Source organism: Suillus discolor (assembly GCF_016758755.1).
Source record: "Suillus discolor strain FC423 chromosome Unknown F5147scaffold_276, whole genome shotgun sequence".
Classification (NCBI taxonomy): Eukaryota; Fungi; Basidiomycota; class Agaricomycetes; order Boletales; family Suillaceae; genus Suillus; species Suillus discolor.
The window spans coordinates 1-21,568 of record NW_024541523.1 but is presented as its reverse complement, the minus strand read 5'-3'; the positions used below and the strand labels follow the sequence as shown (position 1 = coordinate 21,568).

At 46.1% G+C, this 21,568-nt stretch overlaps 5 protein-coding genes across 5 annotated transcripts; 1 reads left to right on the top strand and 4 right to left on the bottom strand.

The window, feature by feature from the left end:
• Positions 1 to 4,630: 4,630 nt before the first annotated feature.
• Positions 4,631 to 5,404, bottom strand: F5147DRAFT_782919 (uncharacterized protein; the record flags this gene model as incomplete). Its single annotated transcript, XM_041442786.1, has 1 exon — positions 4,631 to 5,404. The coding sequence occupies one exon, from the start codon at positions 5,402 to 5,404 to the stop codon at positions 4,631 to 4,633; it is 774 nt and encodes a 257-aa protein (XP_041284408.1).
• An 860-nt stretch (positions 5,405 to 6,264) lies between these two features.
• On the bottom strand, positions 6,265 to 6,717 carry F5147DRAFT_660182 (uncharacterized protein; the record flags this gene model as incomplete). The annotated part of the gene is made up of 1 exon (XM_041434655.1): positions 6,265 to 6,717. One exon carries the CDS (start codon positions 6,715 to 6,717, stop codon positions 6,265 to 6,267), a length of 453 nt encoding a protein of 150 aa, XP_041284407.1.
• Positions 6,718 to 7,572: 855 nt separating this feature from the next.
• Positions 7,573 to 9,442, top strand: F5147DRAFT_782917 (uncharacterized protein; the record flags this gene model as incomplete). Its single annotated transcript, XM_041442785.1, has 5 exons — positions 7,573 to 8,260; positions 8,318 to 8,459; positions 8,508 to 8,825; positions 8,885 to 9,108; positions 9,159 to 9,442. 5 exons carry the CDS (start codon positions 7,573 to 7,575, stop codon positions 9,440 to 9,442), a joined length of 1,656 nt encoding a protein of 551 aa, XP_041284406.1.
• Positions 9,443 to 11,416: 1,974 nt separating this feature from the next.
• F5147DRAFT_589990 (uncharacterized protein) lies at positions 11,417 to 15,271 on the bottom strand (the record flags this gene model as incomplete). Its single annotated transcript, XM_041432155.1, has 2 exons — positions 11,417 to 12,658; positions 12,713 to 15,271. 2 exons carry the CDS (start codon positions 15,269 to 15,271, stop codon positions 11,417 to 11,419), a joined length of 3,801 nt encoding a protein of 1,266 aa, XP_041284405.1.
• A 2,541-nt stretch (positions 15,272 to 17,812) lies between these two features.
• Positions 17,813 to 20,869, bottom strand: F5147DRAFT_782915 (uncharacterized protein; the record flags this gene model as incomplete). Its single annotated transcript, XM_041442784.1, has 10 exons — positions 17,813 to 17,950; positions 18,011 to 18,118; positions 18,179 to 18,460; positions 18,535 to 19,248; positions 19,504 to 19,537; positions 19,590 to 19,692; positions 19,747 to 19,952; positions 20,011 to 20,036; positions 20,099 to 20,319; positions 20,377 to 20,869. The coding sequence occupies 10 exons, from the start codon at positions 20,867 to 20,869 to the stop codon at positions 17,813 to 17,815; spliced, it is 2,325 nt and encodes a 774-aa protein (XP_041284404.1).
• Positions 20,870 to 21,568: the final 699 nt, after the last annotated feature.

Sequence of the window (21,568 nt, the reverse complement as noted above, 5' to 3'; positions counted from 1 at the left end):
GTGCCTTCCTGGGTGTTTGAACTAGAGTTTTGGATATGTCAGATACATGGTTTGCCAAACTGAATACAACCGTTTGAATCTTCCTTCGCAGTGCACGACGGACCGTTGATTATCAAGGAGATCATCCGAGTAGTTGTATTTTTGTCCAGTGCGGACCTCCATAAGTACTTGTGTTGCACGTCAAATTTTTGCCAGCTCGGCGTTTATAAATTAATTCGTAATAACCAAATGTGTCACGTTTGGTCACATTGCAAATGAAATCTCGGTATCTGGCCTAGAATAAAAGTTGCGCAATAGACGCATAATTTGATGAACAATCCAAAGGAGCCCTCTGAGTACACTGGTTTGTTCCGTAGTCCAAGTCTTAGGCCTGATTCATTCAACCCAAACAAAGTAAAATTTAGCAGTTACTGCGCTCTGGGGCCTGCAACACTCAGTTTTATCATATCTGCGGACCATCCAAAATATTTGCATTCAAGTAATACAGAGGTTGTAGTCAAGTACACCCCAGTGTAAACATCTTTCCCAATATCATACACTCCTGGCTACTCCACCTAAGATTCACATGATCGCCATCTTGTGGGGACCATAATATCTGACAGTGCTATCCACCAAGGGAGTGTCATATCCAAAACCCAAGTTTAAACATCTTTCCCAATGAGATACTCCAGGCTACCCCACCTAAGATTCACATGATCACCATCTTGTGGGGACCATGCTATCTGACAGTGCTATTGCCCAAGGGAGTGTCATATCCAAAGCCCAAGTGTAAACATCTTTCCCAATATCAGACACTCCAGGCTACCCCACCTAAGATTCACATGATCGCCATCTTGTGGGGACCATGATATCTGACAGTGCTATCACCCAAGGGAGTGTTATATCCAAAACTCTAGCTCAAACACCCATCCATACACCCAATATCTGCCCATATTGCCCAACATGAGATACTCCAGGCCACCCCACTGGAGAATTACTCAAAGCCATATTTTAAATACCCAACATTAGATATATCACATTCAACATACCCCAGGAAAGGCCTCATAGAGGAGACAGAGCCAAACTAACAATACCCCAGGACAGGCCTCATAGAGGCACCATCCCAGGAGGAGTCCAGCCAGCCTCATAGAGGCACAGTACAGTGGACAGGAAGACACAGTCAAGCTAACAATACCCCAGGACAGGCCTCATGGAGGCACCATCCCAGGAGGAGTCCAACCAGCCTCATAGAGGCGCAGTTCAGTAGACAGGAAGACAGAGCCAGATCAACAATACCCCAGAACAGGCCTCATAGAGGCACCATCCTAAGAGGAGTCCAACCAGCCTCATAGAGGCGCAGTTCAGTGGACAGGGAGACAGAGCCAGACCAACAATACCCCAGGACAGGCCTCATAGAGGCACCATCCCAGGAGGAGTCCAACCAGCCTCATAGAGGCGCAGTTCAGTAGACAGGAAGACAGAGCCAGATCAACAATACCCCAGAACAGGCCTCATAGAGGCACCATCCTAAGAGGAGTCCAACCAGCCTCATAGAGGCGCAGTTCAGTGGACAGGGAGACAGAGCCAGACCAACAATACCCCAGGACAGGCCTCATAGAGGCACCATCCCAGGAGGAGTCCAACCAGCCTCATAGAGGCGCAGTTCAGTGGACAGGGAGACAGAGCCAGACCAACAATACCCCAGGACAGGCCTCATAGAGGCACCATCCCAGGAGGAGTCCAACCAGCCTCATAGAGGCACAGTTCATTGGACAGGGAGATAGAGCCAAACTAACAATACCCCAGGACAGGCCTCATAGAGGCACCATCCCAGGAGGAGTCCAACCAGCCTCATAGAAGGCGCAGTTCAGTGGACAGGGAGACAGAGCCATGACCAACAATACCCCAGGACAGGCCTCATAGAGGCACCATCCCAGGAGGAGTCCAACCAGCCTCATAGAGGCACAGTTCATTGGACAGGGAGATAGAGCCAAACTAACAATACCCCAGGACAGGCCTCATAGAGGCACCATCCCAGGAGGAGTCCAACCAGCCTCATAGAGGCGCAGTTCAGTGGACAGGGAGACAGAGCCATGCCAACAATACCCCAGGACAGGCCTCATAGAGGCGCCATCCCAAGAGGAGTCCAACCAGCCTCATAGAGACATAGTTATACTGGACAAGAAAGGGAAGAAGAAGACCACATCCAAGGTCCCAGGCCAGGCCTCATAGAGACACCAACACAGGGAAGTCCAACCAGCCTCATAGAGACATGGTGATACTGGACAAGAAGAATAGATATAATATTCTAGACACAAATCAGAGAAAAGAAGAACTTTGTCAAGTAAGTGAAAGTAAAAGAAGAGAACGGACAGAGAAAAGATTTGGTTCAAGTTCGCTTTTCTTTGCTTATGTCGGCAGTGCCAAACAAAGCCACACATTATTACAATTTTCTCATTTTCGTCTATATCAATGGTGACAAACCACAGCTCATACTCCCAAAAACTGAATCTTTGACTTACTAAACATGCGCAGCGACTGTAAACACAGATCAATGAATTCATGGATGAATCAAGGAGAGAAAAAATCGCACCATTGCGAGATGTTCAAAGTGATCCAAGCCAAGACCAAGACCAAATTCCCAAACACGAATCCTTCGACCAACTCTCGATAAAGGTGCCCTTTCCACGTTGTCGAGTCTTCCGCTCCAACCGCACGATCTTTTTGTTAGTGTCCGCTCTGTGTTCTGCACAGAGTCGCTTCAGGATGATGTCCCAACTCAATCCGGGACATCCGATCATGAGTTTGAGCATGTACTACTCCCCCATAGCTTCAATACCACAATCAGCAGTCTGCATCATGACCATACCGCAGTTGATCCGGAAGATCGTTTTTGTTCCTGGACTAAGGCAAACTGTCAAAGCCGTAGCGATTTGCTTCTTTGTAGACCATGGGAATACATCTTTTCCAATCATGATTGCATAACCTGAGACAGACCATCCATGGTCGGGTGAACTCACGAAGTCAGAATCGCAATGTGCGAAAAAGACCGGAGAGTCAAGCTTTCCGCCAACAGTGAGGACAAAGTCTCGAGTGCCTTTGAGGTAACATAGAATGCATTTAACAATTGGGCAACATTTTGGACTGCGAGTGAGATATCCGGACGAGTCATGACGGCGCAGTAGTTGAGTGCACTGATGGCATTCTGATATGGCACCTTCAGCATATATTGTGTTTCCTCAAAAGATGTTGGGCAGTCTGCGAGACGAAGATTGACACCGGACACAGCAGGAGTACGAACAGAGTTTGCATGCTCGAGACTGTAAATGTAAATGTTGAGCATGGAGTCAATGTAGCGACGGTGTGAGAAGGAGATTGTACGAGCAGAGCGATCGCGGATGACCTCGATACCAAGGATGTGAGAAATCTCCCCCTGGTCCTTGAACGAGACGTGTTAACTAACTTCATCTTTCAGAGAGTGAAGTTCTGAGATGGACGAGCAGTATATGTCAGGATCCTCAACATGGGAAGCAATGATGGAGATGCCAGTTGACCGGGAGCGATAGAAGAAACATGGATTGGCAAGGCTTACTTGAACACCAAGCTGGGTTAGGATGGACTTCAGCATTCAGAGGACAACTTGGAGACTTGGGTCTGCGTGATATCAATTGGAACATGGATGGAATCTTGGGCACTTGAGACAATCAAAGCGTCACAGCCGTACTGACTAGCATTGACGATGATGACCGGTCCTTCTCTGCAGCTTTTCGCAGGTCAGAAAACAGCGGGGGTAGGAGAAACCGAGAAAAGGCAGACATCATGCAGATGCGGGAGACGACATCATCCCATTGCATGGTCAGCTGCTGGATGTCTAGGGACTGGTCTTCGGTGGATTTATCGAATGCGCTGCAAAGGCGAAAACTTAGCTGCTGTAACTCTTTCGCCAGGGCTGCGCCCGTGTCACTAGACAGTGAAAGTTCGTCGAGTGGTAAGCGTAAGCGTGTCAGCCGGGTCCGAAATACTGCACGGCCTTGCTCCACCAGTTCGACAGCAGTCGTCAGTGCGCCGCGACGAACACTGCACGAGAAAGCGTCTGTGGCAACCGAGGAAGTAGCCATCCTGACGATATCGAAATGGCGTAAAGAAGGTGATAACAGAGTCACATGCTGATCTAGGAATTTCAATGCAGTTTGACAGGCAACCAATACGGAGTCATAGTTCGTCTCTTCGGCAAAGGTGGCCCAGACGAGACAGATGTGGTGACAATAATGACCAGGGGGACAACTCCGCAAGGCCACTCGACACTTTTCCACGCTGTCTGCCATGCTATTTCGCCAAATCAAGTTACCTAAGGACTGTTGAGAATGGAGGGATGGGGAGCACAACTGGGCAAGGACTTGGACGATGTTGTCATGTTATTTGCTTCGTCATCAGTACCAAATACAAGACGATCAGTTTGAATATCGATGCGCACGCACATAGTATACCGAAAACATACCTTGGCAGATCTAAAATCTGTACGAGAGGCTGGATGTGATAGGTAGGGTAGTTGCTCAAACAGCCTAAATGATTCCTCCAGGTCAGACAGGACACCACGTTGCTTGAATCTGTCTCGAAGGCTGATGGCAAGAGTAGTGAGAGACGCTGATCGCTAAGAATGACTGGGGGAGCGAAGAAGTAATGCAGCCCGAAGGAGCTCGATGGTCTCATCAAGGTCAGATGAGATACCCCGCTGCTTGAATCTGTCTTTAGAGCTGGGTGCAAGATTGTTGAGAGATGATGATCTGTCGGAATGACCAGGGGGACGAAAGAGCAATGCAACCCATTGGAGCTTGATGGCCTCATCGAGGTCAGACGGGACGCCCCGTTGCTCGAATCTGTGATGAAGGGTGGCGGCAAGATTGCCGAGAGACATTGCCTGATCAGAATGACCGGGTGGATGGAGGAGTAGTGCATCCCGGTGGAGCCCGATGGCTTCATTGAGGTCAGACGGGATGCTCCGCTGCTCAAATCTGACTTGAAGAATAATGGAAAGATTGTTGAGAGGTTTGCTTTGATCCGAATGTCCAAGAGGATAGAGGGGTAGTGCATCCCGCTGGAGCTCAATGACCTCATCAAGGTCAGACGGGACGTCCCGCTGTCGAAATCTAATTGTAAGGCTGATGGCAAGAGCATTGAGCAACCCGGATCGATTAGAATGATGGGTGGGGTGAAGGAGTAACACAGCCCGAAGACGCTCAATGGCCTCATCACGATCAGATGTAATGCCTCGCTGCTCGAATCTCTGTTGCATGCAGCTGGCAAGATCGTTGAGATACATTGATTGATCGGAATGACCGGGAGGGCGAAGGAGTATTACATCCCGAAGAAGCTTGATGGCCTCATCCAGATCAGACAGAACGCCCCGCTGCTTGAATCTATTCATGAGGCTTCCAGCAAGATTTTTGAGAGGCCTGCAGCGATTAAAATGACCAGGGGAAGGAAGGCTAGTACATCCCAAAGGAGCTCGATGGCCTCATCAAGGTCAGATTGGATGCTCTGCTGCTTGAATCTGCATATAAGGCTGATGGCAAGATCACTTGGAGACCTTGCTCGAATAGAATGACTGGGGGGATGAGGAGTAGTGCAGCCCGATGAAGCTCGATGGCTTCATCAAGATCAGATGGGACGCCCTGCTGCTTAAATCTGTGATAAAGGCTGCCTGCAAGATTGTTGAGAGACGTTGATCAAAGAGGATGACCGAGAGGACGAAGGAGTAGTGCATCCCAAAGGAGCGCGATGGACTCATCAAGGTCAGACAGATTGCCCTGCTGCTGGAATCTATCCCCATTGTCATTGACAGTGACAAGTCACCCATCTTTTTGCACCAATATCAGTGGCACTCATGGACCCTCACTTATGATCACTTATGACTAGCACACACCCGTTGTGCCTTCGGCACAGGTCGCAAAAAAAGAGCGCGAAGCGCTCTTTTTAAGCTCCCTGGCCTCAGCTTCCTCCCAATAATTCAGAAGGCTCCTGATGAGCATTGTTCCTTTGTCACAGGAAGCCAAGGAGGGCACAGCCCTCCTTTGGCTTCCTGGCCTCAGGCTCCATTCTAATAAACTGTGCATCTTGAATAATTTTGAAAATACATTTATGAGCATTTCAAAACAAAACTAAAAGTAAAATCTACCACACCATGTGAAAGTACATAGTACATAAGATCAGTCAGTTCTACATTCTTTGAGCAGGATTTTGACAAAAGTAAAATTACAAAATATGTAACAGTGTTATTGAATGCATTTATTTTCCCATTTTCCCTGCTTCCCATCTCCGATTGTGTCCTGTGTCCCATGCTCCCGTCTCCTGTCTCCTGTCTCCTGTCTCCTGTCTCCTGTCTCCTGTCTCCTGTCTCCTGTCTCCTGTCTCCTGTCTCCTGTCTCCTGTCTCCTGTCTCCTGTCTCCCGTCTCCCGTCTCCCGTCTCCCGTCTCCCGTCTCCCGTCTCCCGTCTCCCGTCTCCCGTCTCCCGTCTCCCGTCTCCCGTCTCCCGTCTCCCGTCTCCCGTCTCCCGTCTCCCGTCTCCTGTCTCCCGTCTCCTGTCTCCCGTCTCCCGTCTCCCGTCTCCCGTCTCCCGTCTCCTGTCTCCTGTCTCCTGTCTCCCAGTATCCCATTTTTCCATCCTCCCTTCCTCCCATCTCCTGTTCTCCCATTTCCCATTCTCCCTGTTTCCTGTTCCCAATTTTCTGTCCTCCCATTCTTCAGTTTTTGAGTTTCTATTTGAGTTTCTATATTATCAATGTTTCCTTTTGATTTATTTTTTCACAACCTTTTGTCATTCATTTCCTGTCACCACATGTATTTGTTGTTCCATTTTAGTTTTATTATTTACTGTATGTATGTACCCTAAACAATTACAATAGGGAGAATCCTGCGTAGTGTGCTGCTGTAATGAGCAACGGCAGTTCAGTCGGCGCTCGAAAACACGTGACAAAGCCACGCGAGTTTCCAAAAAGAGCTTTAAGCGAGGTAAGCGAAAGCCATGTGGCCTTAAGCGAATCTAAGCGAATCTAAGCGTATCTAGGCGAAAACCACATGGCCCTACGCGAAAACCACGCGAGCGCCCGTGCGTTCCCGAAAACCGTTCTCCCTTTCTTCTTAAGATTGCCAAAGCAACTGGAATGACGGCATATTGATCCATGGGTATGCATTATTTCAAAGTGCCGCACATCAGTAAAAGGACACGTTACTTAATCAACTTGGCTGACTTTGCCAGAAATTGTTTACTCTCTCCTGCTGCCTGCATCATCCACTTGGGATATCTTATTTTTTTTAGTGCGAACCACAACAAAATATGTATATAAGACTAGCTCAACAATTTTTTGTGAACATGTTAAAGTTGAAATTTTGACCAAGTAGATTGACTTAGCCAAAGTCACTTAAGTGGGTTTTAAGTCTGTTTAAGGCAGCTTAAGTAACGTGTTTTTTTACTGATGCAGAAGTCCGCACAGGAAGTAAACCCTAAACTGCCGGATTTCCTCCGCTATAACTGCCACCAGCCTGAAACTACTCAAACCTCACCCAACGCAGCACGACCAGCTCACAAGATTGGCATGACGCGCGCAGTGTCTCCAGAGCGCAAGAGAGAGTACAACCGTAGATATGAGCGCAAACTGCCACCCGAGGCCAAACAGAAACGTCGAGATGCCCAAGCTGCTTGCAAACGAAAATTACGTCAGCACAGGAGCACTGCCCGGGCACTGGCAGAACCACCCCAGCCAGCAAATACTTTGGCCGCAACTGGAATACTCTCACCTGCATTTTCCTGGACACCTCCAGTCCAGGATAAAACAGCAGATGGGATCCATTCACAAACCCACAATTTTCCCCAGCATGCAGTGGCATCAGCAAATGATCCAGGAATGAGGGGACTCGATCTGGCCTCAGGTATGCTGGGCACACAGGTTCCCCTGGAGACGGAGGTAGTGACATGGGATGATGGTCATATCACCATATTGCCCACTATAATGCGAGATGGACAAAATGTATTGATCGAAGACCTTCGCCTCACAAAGAAACTTGCGGCAGTTCCTGCCTCCAAACCAGGGTCCAAATTTGTGACCCATCTAAATGGGGCCATTACAGAAAATGAGTTATTATTAATAGAAATTCGGTCTAGTCTTGCAGCAGGAAAGTGCGTTATTGTGCACGAGGCAGTGAGGCCTGGGCCCCTAAACCTTACAATGGAGTATCTGGAAAAGCGTTATGGAATTCATGCCACTATGCCTGTGGATATACATGGTAATGTTTTAGACCTTCAATATTCTAATGTGATCATTGCTCATCATTGATACTCAGACATGGAGCTTCAGGCCAAACATCCTGCTCAACCTCATGTCCCTGGGGTGATGAGAGATTTGATTTTGGGCATAAATAATCAAAATGAGCACAGATATGTTCTGGATTGTCCTATAGCAGTAGGTCTGCCCCCTGAACTGGTGTAAGTTCCATTCAGTCTTCTCTGCATTTGCTGCTCATCCACACTCAGTCCCCTAGATGAGGGTCAGATGGCCTGGCACAGGACCATCAAGGATTGTCCATGGCCATGGCCATGGCCAGGTATACATCTCAGTACCCCATGTGCCTCAGTGTCCCAGGGTGGGGTACTGATTCCTCCATGCCATGACTCTAAGGGGCAGAATGCCTATTTCTTTCCAGTCATTGGCATCCAACTCCGGACACTTCTTTTTCCAAAGATCCCCCACGATGGTAAAGTGCCTTTTGAAGCAACAAAATTTCTCTGCAGCCCTCATGACCTGGATAATTATGATGCGGAGACTGTGACTGTATATCCTGGAGATTTGCTGTAAGCCTATGAATGGATGGTGTCCAGGATGGTTACCTCACAATTTACCCCCTTTGTAGAATCCAGCCACCAGGCCAACTACATGCAGAATACAATCCCAATCCTGTTTTGGCACATGGGGGTCATTTTTTCACATATGGAACACTCTATCACACGCACAGCTCAAGATCTCTGGAAGTCACTCCAGGCAACAACAGTCGAGCTCAAGAATGCACAGATGAGACCTTATGGCGGATGGCTGCTCTCATTCCATGGCTGCCACCAGACAAACTGTTAGGCAAGTGTATCTACAATAACACTTGCTCACTGCCATTAAATCTCTTGATTAAAAAGGCTTGCATGCCAAACCACTATTGGCGCTTTGTTCTATGGTTCTCAAGCCCAGAAAATATATGGGACAGAGCTTAGTAACAACATCCCGCAAGAAAAAACAACCCATAGCCTTACGATCATCCAGCTACACCCGTGCCTGTGCAGTTGTTACAAAGATTCTACAACACCTGGACATTTGTCCACAAGATTTGCCTGCTATGCTGAAAGACCTCACTTCATTTGAGGATATGGGAGAAGTCATTGATCTTAGCAGATGTCTCTCAGAATTTACCCATACAGTGTAACAGTAGGTAGCAGTGCAAATTCTGGTTGGAAACCAATGTCTGGTCTACCGAGCCAACATGAGCCATCATTGATGCCCAGTAAGAATCGGTCAGATGCCCTCACACGGAGAACGATGGGTTTGTAAGTTTGGAGTCGTCGATAGACTTAGGTTGATGGAAATCTAACTTGTGCAAACAAACACTCGACAACATGTTTGATTTGAGCTGATAAGGCTGTGATTCTGAACACAGATGCTGCGCAGCTCAACGTGTTCAATGAGTCTTGAGCGACGCAACTCGAAATTAATCCAAAGGCTCTCAAAGGTGCGTTTTTTCATTCACTGTGCAGTGGCTGCTGACGCCAGCTAATATCCTTGAAATTGAGATGATGATTTGGCGCCATCACAGTGTAACGGCTTCGATGACATACCAGGCAGCATGACAAATTGACAATACTTTGATATTCACTTCTCTGGATTTTGCCATCATCATGTCTTTCATGCTTGCAAATTATATTCATTCAGCACTCTTGCATCCTCACTTAAATCATACCAGCACCCCTTCTCCAAACTTATTGTCCAGTAACAGGGAAATTACGGATCCTTCCATTTCAGACACTCCATCTACATCAGATCTTGGTCAGTTATTTCTACTATCACTGGGTATATCACCACCATTGCATAATAATGTGAGTTTGTTGCTTCATTTTCATGTCCAAACATCATATATACACTGCGAACAGGGCACATATAGTCACTCTTTCGACTCTGTGTTTCAACTGCAAGCTCAGAACAAGCAATTAAAGCAATATGTAATTGCTCTAACTGCTTCTCATGATACTTATCAGTGATTTTTTGTTTCTGACAGTTGAATTTACTGATACATCATAAAATTCTTAGGACCGCTTTTTGAGCGGTATGTTTTTTCATTCTTCTTATCGTGGTCTAGTCCACTAATTGTAATACCTACTACTGCAGAGCTACGACATCAAGGCATCGAATCTGGTGAGTACCAATCTTATTCCCATTGTAAACTTATTTGTGGTGTTATATCCAGGTTCCTGACTGCATGTAGACTGCAAAAACGCTCGAAGTTCTCGTGAAGTTTGCCAGTGGCACACTGCATTAGCCAGGCCCTGGGTATTGTCAGCAGGTGGGTAGGGCAGAGAAGCTGGAGCAAACGAGCGTGCGGGTGGATATCCCAATTTCTGTAGCTTTTTGTTGCTTCGTTCCAGTCTAAATACATGGCTTTCCGTCATTTTGCATTGATACAATCTGAGAAGCAACATCAATTCAAATCTACGGAAATATAACTACTCAACGACTCGGATTTGTATACTGGTGTTGATCAGCTTTGCTACCAGTCATCTGGGTATCGATGGAACATGCCATTTGTCGAGACTCTCAGACATTCTACTGCACCACGTGTTCACAACAAGTTGTGGTGAATATGTGGTGCAGCAGAATGCATGAAGACTGTATGCAGAGGTACAACTCATATGCATAAACCCTGACCAAAGTGCTGTTATGATGTCATTTATGTAAAGTCAACACTCAAGTGATAGCATTCAAAGGGTTTTATAGTACAGTGACTTCATGGAAGATGAGATAGGATAGGATACAGTTAACTGTAGTCACGAACAAGCTGAATATCTAATTTCAAATGCAATACTTCAATACTTAAAAGGTGCTAATATCTGGATCATTCCCCTCCTCCTCCTCCTCCTCCTCCTCCTCCTCCTCCTCCTCATCACTTCCATCGTAATCAAATAATGAATTTGTCTCAGACTCATCATCATCTCCACTTTTTTCACTATCACCTGCAACTTCACCTTCGACTTCAGCATTCTTATGCTGGTGATCTAACTCATCTCTTGTCTGGGTCCAGATACTTGTGTTAGAACCGGAGGCCTCAGGGGAAGCCAAGGTCTTTTGTGGACCAACACTTATCTGATGCAGTGAGCATGAGTCATCTTCAGTATGTGTCCTGATTTAATCATACCTTGATAGGCCTGTTTGGTGGCTTTCTAGAATTCTTAGCCTTCGTAGAACGTCGATCAATCTGAGTCTTCTTTGTGTTTTTTGGTTTATTCCTCCTGGGATCACGTCCCTGCATTTGCATGACAGCTGCTCGAAAGTCTAGGGGTCTTTTGAGGACAGCAGGCCTCTTAGCAGTGCGCTTGCATGCTCCAATTCTTTGTATGCGGTAGAAACACGAGTTGGTCACTATCTTGATACTGTCATGACCAGAAGCTAGTGTCCAAGTAGAGCCAGGACTTTTGGTGGTGGGTTTGTTGACATCCGGTAGACATTGAAGGTTGGCGAATAGTATGTCCAGGCGATCATGGAGATGTAGCAATCGTGCTTCAGATAGTCCAGAGCACAGCTCATGATATCGTGCAATGTACCCCTCTGTCCAATAAGTTTTCCACTTTGATGACTGCAACGGTGCAGAGTCTTCACTGGGGAAGAATGTGGTACGTCTCTGGACAAATGAGAGATGAGGACGGCCAGGTTTGTCTCCCTCCAGTCCAGCACTACAGGCCTGGAATTGGATGGAGATGATCCACTGATTTATACGATCCAAGGACCAGCAGGTCATGGCTTCTTCCAGATCATTGCAGATCCTGGGATTGATTATGGCAGCATCCGCAAAGTTATTGGTGGTGTGAGCCACAGCTAGCTGTAACCAAAACTCTCGTGTAAATTGGATAAAAAGTAGGCCGACATCCGAATCTCCTGGATCCCAGATGGGGTCATAAACCCAATGCCTCATTAGAAGTTGAGGATGATCTTCAATCATCTTCACTACATCCTTCCAGCTGGGTTGTGGACCAATAGGCCAGTCGTTGGAACTGGTTGTGGGATCTGGCAGGGTCCATGTCTTGCGATGGCTTTTGGCATTGGCACCCATGATTTTTCGGACATCAGCACTGTCCTCAGAGACGATCTTTTCATCCATGTCATAGAGAAAAAGCATGCCATCTCGGTCACAAATTCTTTCAACATCCAGACGTCGAAGGGACTCTTGTAGATGAAGATCCATCACAATAGGTGTGGAACTCATGCAGCGAAGGAGATGACACAAGATGCTGGTTTTGTTGCCATAGTTGAGGGGTTTTTCCAATTTCAGTGTTTTTTGGGCACGCCTCAAGCCCTCCAGCCTACCATCCATGAGTCCAAACCAAACATGGGAAGGGATCCAAAGAATAGGTCGGGACTGCATAAAACCTTTGGCCTAATTCACATACATAAGCAATATGGTAACCAGAGTCAATTGCCAGAGACTTACCCGTTCTTTCAAGTGGGGCAGCACCTCCAAAGCAGCTTGTCCACTCATCCGATATTCATCACGACATCCATAAGCACGGCGGGAAGGACCTGCGCTGTAGATTTCTTGGGTCCATTTGCATTCTTTCAGGTAGCCCTCGGTAAGATTATAGGCATCCCTATCAGAAACAAACTTGGGCTCATTGTTGTTGGGCCTGATGGCCTCGTAGCACAACTGATAAGCAGATCTGAAGCAGATCTGGCTGGAACGTGAATGTGCCTGTCTCATTTCTGCCTGAATGCCTCCATAACGCCCTAAAGTGCTGGTATGGTGAGTAGTGCCTTTTCTGAAACCTCCTTTCTCGAAAGAGGCCTTTAAAGCATCAAGCCTCCAAAGACCCACAAATTGGCCAGTGGGGTTGAAGCTCACGCCCACGTCCAAGTACAGTTCTCCATGATTCCGGTCCATCATGTAATCCCAGTCCAAGTTTGTGAAATTTGCCTTCAAAGCCTGATATGGCGTGTCATATCTGCCATCCTGGCCATCCTTGGTCCAAAGTTTGATGCCCTTGCCTTCCAAGACAAAGAAGAAGGATCCATATGGCGCCAGCATTGCTTGACCTTTGATCCGAGTCCTCATCCTTTTTTGAATCCTTTCAAATGCAACTCTGGAGACCGGAGTAGCCTTGGGTCTCTGGCTACCTGGCTGACTGGATCCACCTTTGCGAGATTTGTATCTGATCTCATGCACCGTGGTGTCCACATAAGGCAGGGAAGAACTGGACGCCTCCTGGGATATAGAAGGTAGCACCACTTCATTCCAAAATAAATCAATGATGTCAAGAGGAATGCGGGTGGCGCGCCGTGATGAGTTGGTACGATTATGAATCATGCGGGGAAAGCAGAGGAGAAGATTGGATGTGTGATTTGCTGTGCTCAATACTCCAAAGGACACATGAGGTATGGAGCTCAAAGGGACAGACTTGGTCCACCACTCATTCCTTTGAGCTCCATGTAAGCCCTGATCCTCAGCACTTTGGGGCATGAGAATGTCAACATATACGTGGTTATGTTTATGGATGGGGGCATTCTGCTCAATCACAGGGGCCAAGTAGATCCCTATGCTAAGGGCTGGGCGAAAGTCTTGGGTAACCCATATGTAGCTGTCAATGTCCACTGATATGTTGATTTCTTCAGGAATATCCATGTCAAGCTCCAGGTCCAGGGAGATCCGGTGGTTTGTGATGGGATATGCCCCATACACAAAGAGAGTCTCGTATATCTCAGCATTCTCTGAAACCAGCTGATTGGCATGTAGCAGCATCTCAGATGCTCCCATGATACGCACATCACGGGCAACAACTGTTCTGTCATCAGGAAATAGGGAGCAACGTGACAGACTGTAGCCTTCATTGTTCCAGCGAGAAACCTGCCAGCTGGGATCATATGTATCAGATACTCCAATGCCCATCATGCAATTCAGGGTGTCCACTGGAGGGCCCAACCAGAACATCTGGGAGAAGCTGGGGAGAATCCTGTAACCATAGTCTCTGAAGAGCATGGATGACCCTAGTGCACTAATCCAAGCATTGCGGGATGAAGACCAAATCTCACCAGCATCCATGATGGGCCGCATGGACTCCAGGGTAGGTCCACCCCAGTATTGATCAAAGCTTGGATTAAAAGGCAGCCATCTGGATGGTCTGGTATCCGTATCGCGGATATGAGTACTGGAGGTCAATGAATGGGAATCCAAGAGCTGCTTCAGATTGTCTGTCATCCGATCACTCCGGATGAAGTTCCTGATTGGATTATGGTCTTCAGAATCCGGATCCAGACCTTCATCATTCTGGATTATATTCCCTGGTGCTAGACCAGAAGATGAGATGCTGGTTGTGGTACGGGTTAGGTTTGGACGGCAGTTTGGGCAGTTGTATAACATAGTGGCAAGCTGAGTCACTATGACCTGGTGATTGTGTGCCATCTGCTGAGGTACTTCCATTCTGGTTTCCAATGCAGCCTTGGAGATACGATCGGTTGGGTCCCAATTATCTGGAAGATGGCCACCAAGATATAGATAGTGATGCCACTGGTGTCTGCAGCTGAGTTTCACCATCTCAAAAATTCTGAGACGAGTGGTATGTCCACAGGGTATGGTTGGGCGCTGCAAACTCCCATCTACATGGTGGCTCAACCCTTTGTCTAGAAAATGCTCCAATATGGAACAAGCAATTGGCCCACAGTCACAATTTGATGCTGATGGTAGGCGGAATCTAGGATCTTCATGAACATGTACAGCAGAAGGATCTCCATGAGGCCAGCCATGCAAGATGGCCAAGCGTTTCCAGTATGATGGACCATGCCATTCCTCCCAGTTACTTTGTGGACTGATTTCAGGTCTGGCCTCTGAAGTCACATGGCGTCCCATAATATGAGCACTTTGACGGCAATAATCAAAGATGGCCACACAGTAGTGCTGAGATATATCCAAGATGAAGCCAACCTGGGACACAGGATGTTTCTGAGAAGGAGGCACAAAGTGCCTTTGCTGAAAAGTCTGGATTTCATCCAAGTTTGGCATCTGACCCAGATTGTTGACTATTGGAGGGGCCACGGCCATTATATCGGCATACTGCAAAGGGCCTAGTCCACGTGTGGGACACCACTTGGTCATTAGGAAGAAATTAAGGACTGCACCCCCGACAGGCATCTGAGGATTCAATGTGTGAAGCTGCTCAAAAGCAGGAACCCATAGGGTGGGGCATGCCAAGTTCAACATGGGGTCTACATCCGCTACAGCCTTTAATTAGATAGGCTTGGAGTCTGGTATTTTTCAAGTCATTCATTCACCTGGAGATTCCATATCATCTTGGGGCTCAGAATTTGCGGATGAATCATCAGCCAGATGAGATCTGGTCCATGCTGGACCACATTCCTCCAAGCTTTCAGGGTGATAATCATCAGCACGACCTTGATCTGACTCTGACAGTGGGCCTTCTGGTGTACCAGCATCGGATGACACCTCATGTCTTTGCATGTATTCTTCCAGAATATCAGACAAATCATCGCAGATGGGATGAGAATGTCTGATTCTTGTATCAGAACCAGTGACATCATCTAATCATTATTCCTCAGAAGACCATAGAGCAGGAAGAATTTTATCATCACCAGTATCAGATCTCATTTCTGAGCTCTCCCCTGATGGAAGCTCCAACTGAAGCCATGATATTTGAACGGAGGACCTGCCAGATTGCAAGTTTTCCAAGTTGGCTGTAGGAGATCCATCAATCTGGAAGGTGCCAAAGTTCAAGCCATCTTCAGAGGTCTCTGTTATGCATGTGGGTGAAGGGGAAGTTGATGGTGATCTGTAGATTCCATGATTTGTATGATCAGAGCTGCCATGCAAGTCAGAATCTGAAGATAGCTGCATATCCAGCCATCCTGAGGTATGCTGGGGTGAATGTGGTTGAGATTCAGACATATATGTGACTCCGTGGTGGAATATATGCAGTGGACACTGAAGATTGATAAACAATTTTTGCTGGGTATTAAAAGTTAAAGATTACCTAGCAGTTAGTCACTTTTTATAGGATAAGCAAGCACAGAATTGGTGCACAGTCAAGTTGGGCTTTGAGAGATTGATTTTGATATGACGTAGTACAGTCTAAAACAGGCACGTGAGCCATCACCCTGACTTGACATCTATAGGACAAAACTTGCATAATATTTGGCTAAAGTGCAGACTAACAGATAAAGACCGAAAACATTGATACAATCTGTCCACAACTTCAAGCTTCTGCACTAGCACCCAAAATAATTTGAAGATGTCAGAGCTGCCCAAAGGCATGTCCCTAAAGAAATTCAATGACTTACCAACTACACGTGCAATCCGTGAGTCAGTTGCTGCACTTTTATAACTTTGTTTTGATTCAGAGAAAATAAACTAGTTTATTACCTTGATTCAGATGAAGAAGGGGAGAATAAAATCGAATACAAAGTTGGACAAAGGTGTGTTTCTTCTAGAAGCATGCTTAGCATGAATTCATATGCAGGTCTAATTCATCTGAGTCATGTTGCACATAGCGTTTCAGTGTATGCATCCAAAGAAGGGCGTAAGGGAGTGGATCCCAATGATTTATGGTATGCAATCATTGAATGTATCCGTGTAGACAAGCGTGCAAGGGCTTCAGAGGTCTGCATCCATCAACAGCTAGCATATCATAATTTCACAATCATCTCTTTCTTTATAGCATTTTTGGGTCAAGATTCGTTGGTATTGGAGGGCAGACTTTGAAGAGCCAATTTTTAAAAAGGCTTCTCAGTCAGACTCCAGATTATTGTGCATGGGACGCCAAGAACTGTTGGAGTCAGATTTGTCCATCTGGGCAGAAGCCAAAGTATTAGCTGGTGAGAAAAAACCACAGCTTTTGTAGATCTGTGCGACCAACCAAGATTTGTTATTGAACTTCAAGGCACCATTCAGGTAGTCAAGTTCGATGACATGTCTGGAGTACAAAAGCCTTGGTGTTCAAATGAATTTTACACACGCTGGTTTGCAAGCTCTTCACCGCCCATACTTCAGGTCTGTCATGAGCTCCAAGAGGTCAGGAACATAATTGACCAACATCTGATCATAGGATGATTTAATCCACCTCTCTTGTGTCTCTGCATGCAACAAGCCTTTCAGTCCCGAACAAGGAGATCCAAAGATTTTGTCTGAATTGCAACCGCTGGTATCATACAAGATGTCTCAAAGTTCTGTCGCCAACAGACTCTATCGAATCTCATCTTCCAGAAACTAAAGTTCATGCCGCCCACTTGGTGGATGAACTTTTCAAAGCACTCATTTGCTGTCCTATTGAACGTGGAATTACAGCTGGAGTATCTGGGAATGGATGGGCGATGCATCAGGCACGTGAGTGGCACAGTCAGTTGGTAGGCCAAGGTCATCGTCTGCCTGTAGACTGGACCATGCATATGGATCAGATTGACACCAGATGGATCGTACCCACACAACGGTTGGCCCAAACTATCTATTACCAATGTCCTACCTGCCCAAGATATTGGCTGTAAACAGTAAAGTACAGAGGACTCAACAATCCAACATATACCAGACCATAGACTAAGACCTCATTTGTAAAAGTTCAAATAGAACTTTGAAACCAACTTCAGGCTGTTCTTGAAGTTTGACCGCTCCCCTCCGTTTTTTCATCCAATAGACATACTTGACTATCACATGCATGTCATTCTTGATCTGCTTCTGCCGATCATTCAACACAATCAGATCTACAGCAACAGCTACACCATAGACGAGACATACCTCAACATCTCTAGAGATCATGGCCTTGCCAACCTGCAATTTTATATCATTTTGAAGTGCAGGAGATTGGGCCCAATCACGCCCAAGGTACCCAAAGAATGTAAGAAACTGTAATGGCAAAACATCATTACAATCAGAACTCGATGAAATGAGAAAATGAGAACCCACCCTATCACTCCATGTCCGATTCTCAGATTCCTGAGCAATCTGACAAGATTTAGCCACTTTTGACATGTTTGCAGGCAGCGTCTCAGTGATCTTGGACCTGGTACTAGGACCAGGATGAGGCATTGGAGATTCATCTGAGATCTCCATATTTCTCTCGTCCTTGCTCTTTGCTCTCTCCTGCAGACTAGATTTTTGAGACTCTTTTGAACATGTCGCCTTTGCTTTTTCCTTGCCCTTGTTCAACATTTGACTCTCGTTGTTCTGGCCAGGTGGGGCACGTATCTGAGAAGGTGGGTTACAATACATCAATTGCTATCTGTACTAAACCAGACATGGCAATGAGAAAGAATACTCACAGGTACCTTTGAACTGGATTTGGATTTGGATTTGGATTTGACTCTGGATCTGGGTGCAGTTGGTATGAATGTGACTGAATCATAGGAAAACTTGGTATCGTGACTCTTGGTAAAAACCAAAGTGCCTTTGGATGTTTTGCTAGTGATCGGAGGTGTTTGAGCAGATTCATCAGAACTGGACATAGAGGGTGATGGAATAGGTAAAGACCGTTCAAGCTCCATCCTGGAACAGGAAGGAGAAGAGATAGCAGACATCTGCAGATCATCCTTTGATAGAAGCAGTGTACCTGGAGGAGTGAATATAGATGCAACAGATTCTTCTAGGTGGTTGGAAGCCATTGGCAAAGATGTATCGTTCCCTGGTAAGTCTAGGCATGAATCAGGAGTGGCCAGAGATGCATGTCCAAGTGAACTATTGGCATCTACAGCCTGGTCCACATCCATATCATACGGCAAATCTTCTGGATATGAATCAGGGGTGGCCAGAGATGCATGTCCAAGTGAACTATCGACATCTACAGCCTGGTCCACATCCATATCATACGGCAAATCTTCTGAACACAATGGGGAGTTTGAACTTGGTGTACCGTAATCAGATCTTAGTTCCATGACATATGAAGGTGCAACAGCAGCTGCTGCAAAGTCTGATGATGTCTGGCTTGGTTCGGATGGTTTCTTGTTCAAGAAAACATGAAGCCTTTTGGCAGGCTGTGCCTAATGGAAAGTTTCAGTATGGCTTCTTGAGCATAGAGCAAGAAACTTGCTGGCGTCAGTGACATAGGTTTTGCAGAACTTGTATGCAACTTTTTCAAGAAAAAGATAGACAAATCTAGAGCAGGAACATCATTCTCTGCTGATATTCTTGGATGCTTCTTTGGAGACTCCAGTGCCAAGCTTGCAGTTGCCTGTCGTTGTTATGTCAGCCATCAGCCGCATGATTAACCAGTTTAGATGCAAAAGAGTAAGCACCTGGTTCAACGATGCCAGATCTAAGAGGGTATTCCTGCTATGTTTAGAAACAAGGCATATGATAAAAATCAATTTGGACCGCTTACCTGTCTGCCAAAGCACCAGATTTTCTGGTAGGTGTTGCTACGGCCAGGAGAGAGTCTGGAGGGGAAGTCTTTAATCTCAGGACCTGGTCAAGCTCTTCCATTTCTGATTAAGATTTTTCAATGATTGGGATGGCAAAATCAGAGGAAGCACGCTAACCTTTAGCATCTTTAGTCATGGGTATTTCTGGAACAAGATCCCCGCTGATGGATAGAGCTGATAATCTAGATAAACATCCAGATTTATTCATGCTGCGTAGTTTCATGGGGGATTTGGACTGCATCTGAGGCACCACAATTATGCTGTTGCACACTCCTTTGGGCCGACCCCTTGCCTTTCTCACTGCTTCATTAGACATATACTTCCTGAACCACAATGTCAGCATTCTTTATTCATCAAAACAGAGCATATATAACAGCATACCCTGGCATCTCTTGTTCAGACTTGTCCTGATAATAAGAGAGTATCAGCCATGATTTTGGTGAAAATGAACGGAACAGAATATACTCACCACAGCAACCTCACTCTCAATTTCTAGTCTGGTTTGAATCATCATGTCGATCATGCCCTTGCACCACATTTCAGAGCATGGCCCAGGAGACTCTGTATGAGGCTCCAGTGCAATTTGGGCTATGATGGCTTGCAACATAGCAGCCTGGTATTCTTCAGGATGCTCTGGCAGTCTTCCCCATAAACCTGGAACCACTTGCTTTTCTGCCCAACTATACCAATCTGTCATGGGTCAGAACTTTGATCCTTGAGCAGATGTATATTAGATTTCCAACTCACCGTATGTTTGAGGATCATCTAGAACACTATTCATCATGAGGGATTTATGACAAGGATTCACAGATCCACAATAATACATATAAGCCAAGAAAGAGTTCATGATGGGAGACATCCATGTCTCAGGCTGGTCAGCCAGACATCCACTACGGACCTCCTGAATAAACCACTCCCTTATTTTGCTCAGTACCAAGAGTTCCCTTCCAAAGATCTCATACTTGAGCTGCAAGAGATCAGGACGGTATGAAGGTCTAGGATGTTGCAGCAGTTTTTGAAAACAGATAATGTCATGATTGAGAAATCTCAGGCCATTCCTGTAGTGAGCAGGAATCATGGCCAGCAGTTCATGATCATGGAAAAGCTCATAAGTCCTGGTATCTGATATGAATTTTCCTAGACGATATGTTGGAATGTGGGAAAAGTTTGTGTGAGCAGGGTTAGACTCATTCCACCACTGGTCAAAGTGTTGAAGATCAAAGTGATGTGAGAAGGCCATAGAGCTATGGGAGGTATGTGATAGGAATGTAATGTCAGCCAGAAAACAGTCAGATTCAGGATGACCAAACTTTACCTGATGGTGATAGTGGATGACTTCCTGTAAGACAAATGTCTGTTACTGTTCCTTCCACTGCAATCTGGCGCCCACAGAAATCAGCAGTTATGCAAATGTCACCTAAAGTCACAACATGTCACACACCACAGCTTCAAGTCAGCTTGGAGGGAGCGCAAGGTCAGTTAGCATCAGAGTATAGGGGCAACCATCATCGATGCTGGAATTGTTTGGAGAATGCAGCCAATTTGGAATTCCCTGACAGCTGGGGTCTGAACGACCTTGCAGATTTCCTCATCTAACACTGCTGGATCATGTATAGCAGCAGGCAATATATCTGCATGACTTTTGCACTTTCAACCGTCTCATTTGATTCTGCTTCAATTGATGTCATTCTACCTCATAAAAAACATTTTGTAAAAGTGCCAACTTCTGCAGGGCTGTGACTGTGGTGGAAGAGATAGAAATCTACTAGATGTCAACTTGACATATTTCTAAATTGTTTTCTGCCACTGCCTCTATTAGCAAGTCAAAGCATGTTCTGTAATAATGGTCGAAATCAAGATAGCTGATGTACTATGTCAAAGTTCCACAAACTCTCTAGTCAACTCTAAAATCCTGTCCCATTCCTGAATCTGGCATCAT